Source organism: Tupaia chinensis, unplaced genomic scaffold, assembly GCF_000334495.1.
Source record: "Tupaia chinensis unplaced genomic scaffold, TupChi_1.0 Scaffold000644_1, whole genome shotgun sequence".
NCBI lineage: Eukaryota > Metazoa > Chordata > Mammalia > Scandentia > Tupaiidae > Tupaia > Tupaia belangeri.
The window spans coordinates 7,139,989-7,142,033 of record NW_006160165.1 but is presented as its reverse complement, the minus strand read 5'-3'; the positions used below and the strand labels follow the sequence as shown (position 1 = coordinate 7,142,033).

General features: G+C 66.6%; 1 protein-coding gene across 1 annotated transcript in view; it reads right to left on the bottom strand.

The window, feature by feature from the left end:
• Window positions 1–460: 460 nt before the first annotated feature.
• Window positions 461–2,045, bottom strand: part of TMEM255B (transmembrane protein 255B) — a 25,133-nt gene continuing 23,548 nt past the window's right edge. The window contains exons 8-9 of the mRNA XM_006159692.1: window positions 1,193–1,291; window positions 461–628 (exon numbers count right to left, since the gene is read on the bottom strand). Of these exons, the coding sequence (XP_006159754.1) occupies window positions 461–628; window positions 1,193–1,291 (267 nt within the window). The remainder of the gene's footprint in view (window positions 629–1,192; window positions 1,292–2,045) is intronic.

Here is a 2,045-nt window from a genome sequence, read left to right as displayed (position 1 = left end):
GCCCCCAGAGGACCCCGCCATGGTCGGAGTGGCCCCCCACACCCCGGGAGTGGCCGCCATGGTCAGCGTCAGCCACCGCGAGCCTGGAGTGGGCCGTCACGACAGACGTGGCCTCACCAAGCCAGCCTGCCCTCAGGTGGTCATGCTGACAGGAAAGCCTGAGCAGGGACCGGAGTCAGCCCTCTGCCCTGCTGAGACTCGCCAGGGCTGGCCCTCCACCTTGTGTCATGTCCACCCAGCAGGCCCAGGAAGGTGGGCCCCACTGCCCACGCCAACAGGCCCGTGGCCCCCACCTCCGCTCCGCACAAGGTCACGGGCTCCCTACAGCCTCTGTCTCTGTCTGACATCACTCGTAGCAGTATCCCACCTCCCACCAGGCCCTCAGTGGCAGTGGGCCCTGCGAGGAACACCGTGGGCCTAGTGACCTGACCGCCCCTGCCCGGCCAGCCTGTCCGTCAGATCAGAGATTCAGGGCTGAGGCCTCAGAGATGCAGGGACCGTGGTTGGGCAGCCCTTTGAGCGGGGCCCCCAGCCGAGACAAGCCCAGATCGGTGTGGACACAGGACAGTGGCAAGGTCGGAGCCGGGTCAGCTGTGCAGGGCAGAGGCCGGGGCTGCTGCCCACAGGGCTGAGGAGAGAACCCCATCTGGTCAGTAAGGTGACCCTGGGTCTGGGTCTGCTTCCCCCAGAGCATGGACTTAGAGAAGCCCTCAACACCAGGAGAGGAACTCGGAGGACAGAGATGCCACCGTGAGCAAGAGCCTGAGCCCGCACCCTCTGCCCGGAGCGGCCCCCAAGGCCAACAGCACGCCTCGGGGCAGCTCCATGTCACGGCTGTCTTTGGTGAGATCGGGCTGATGCTGGCAGACCCCTCAGGCTCAGCCCCGGTATTTGCCCGGCGATGAGGAAATGCCCCAACCTGTGAGGGCAGTCCATGGGGGCCAATGGCAGGTGTGGGCCAGACACCCCGGGTCGCTGGACTGGGCCAAGCACAGGGCCAGACCCCTGCGTGGAGGGCTGTGAGCCCAGGGGCAGCCAGTGGGCACCCAGGTTGCCAGGACCCCACTAGCTGGGCCAGCTCCACGTCTGAGTCACCTGGGCCAGGGAGAGAGGCCCCCCTTCCTTCAAGCCGGTCCCTGTCCCATCTGACCCACTGCCCTCCCGGCCCGTATGCCGCAGCTGCACCACCTACCTGGAGAGGCAGCGGGTAGGACGGGCAGGTGGGCATGGCCAGAGGCGGCCAGCAGAGGCCCACGTGGGCCAGGACCTGCTGGGCAGGGCTGTCGGGGACCTGAGGCAGTGAGGGCAGGGCGTGTACCAGTGGGACAGAGGGCCTGCACGGAGGGGCATGAGAGGCTGGCGCTAGGCACCGCAGACCACCTGCAGACCGCACACCCAGCCCACCGGCCAATCAGGGAGACCCTCCTCCAGTGGGCGAGTCTACAGGGGAGAGCCCGCCAGCCTCCAGGGCAGGCCTCACCCGCGGCCACACCTGGCAGCACACTCCTTACTCTGTCCCCATTTATTTGCCCCAGGGACCTACATGGTGCCGGTGACAAGCCAGTCCTGGCCTTTTTGGGAACAGCCAGGAAAACCTCTGCCTCCCATCCTTGCAGCAAACACTCACGGCCTCAGCGCGGCCTCCACCCCAAGGAGCCAGGAACCTCTCAGAGCCACTGGGCAGAGGGGCCCTCGCTGCCTCCCCAAATCTGCTGACCACAGGCTGGCACCAGCTCCCTGAAAAATAGTCCCATCCTCAACGCCCCTCAGCATCCATGATTCTCCAAGGAACCGAAACCCAGACCAAGCCCTCCCCACCCCATTTCCACGGAGGGGGTCATCCCTACACCAAGCCCTCCCCACCCCGTTTCCACAGAGGGGGTCAGCTGCTCTCACTCCAGAGACCAGGGCCCCTGGTCAGCTCGGCCTCCCTGGCTAACAGCCCTGGTGCAGAAGGGCGTCCTGCAGCCCTGCCTGGGCCCCTGCCGGGCAGCCACAGGAGAGCATCTCTCTGGCCCACTCTGAGCGTCCTTCCCATGGTTCAG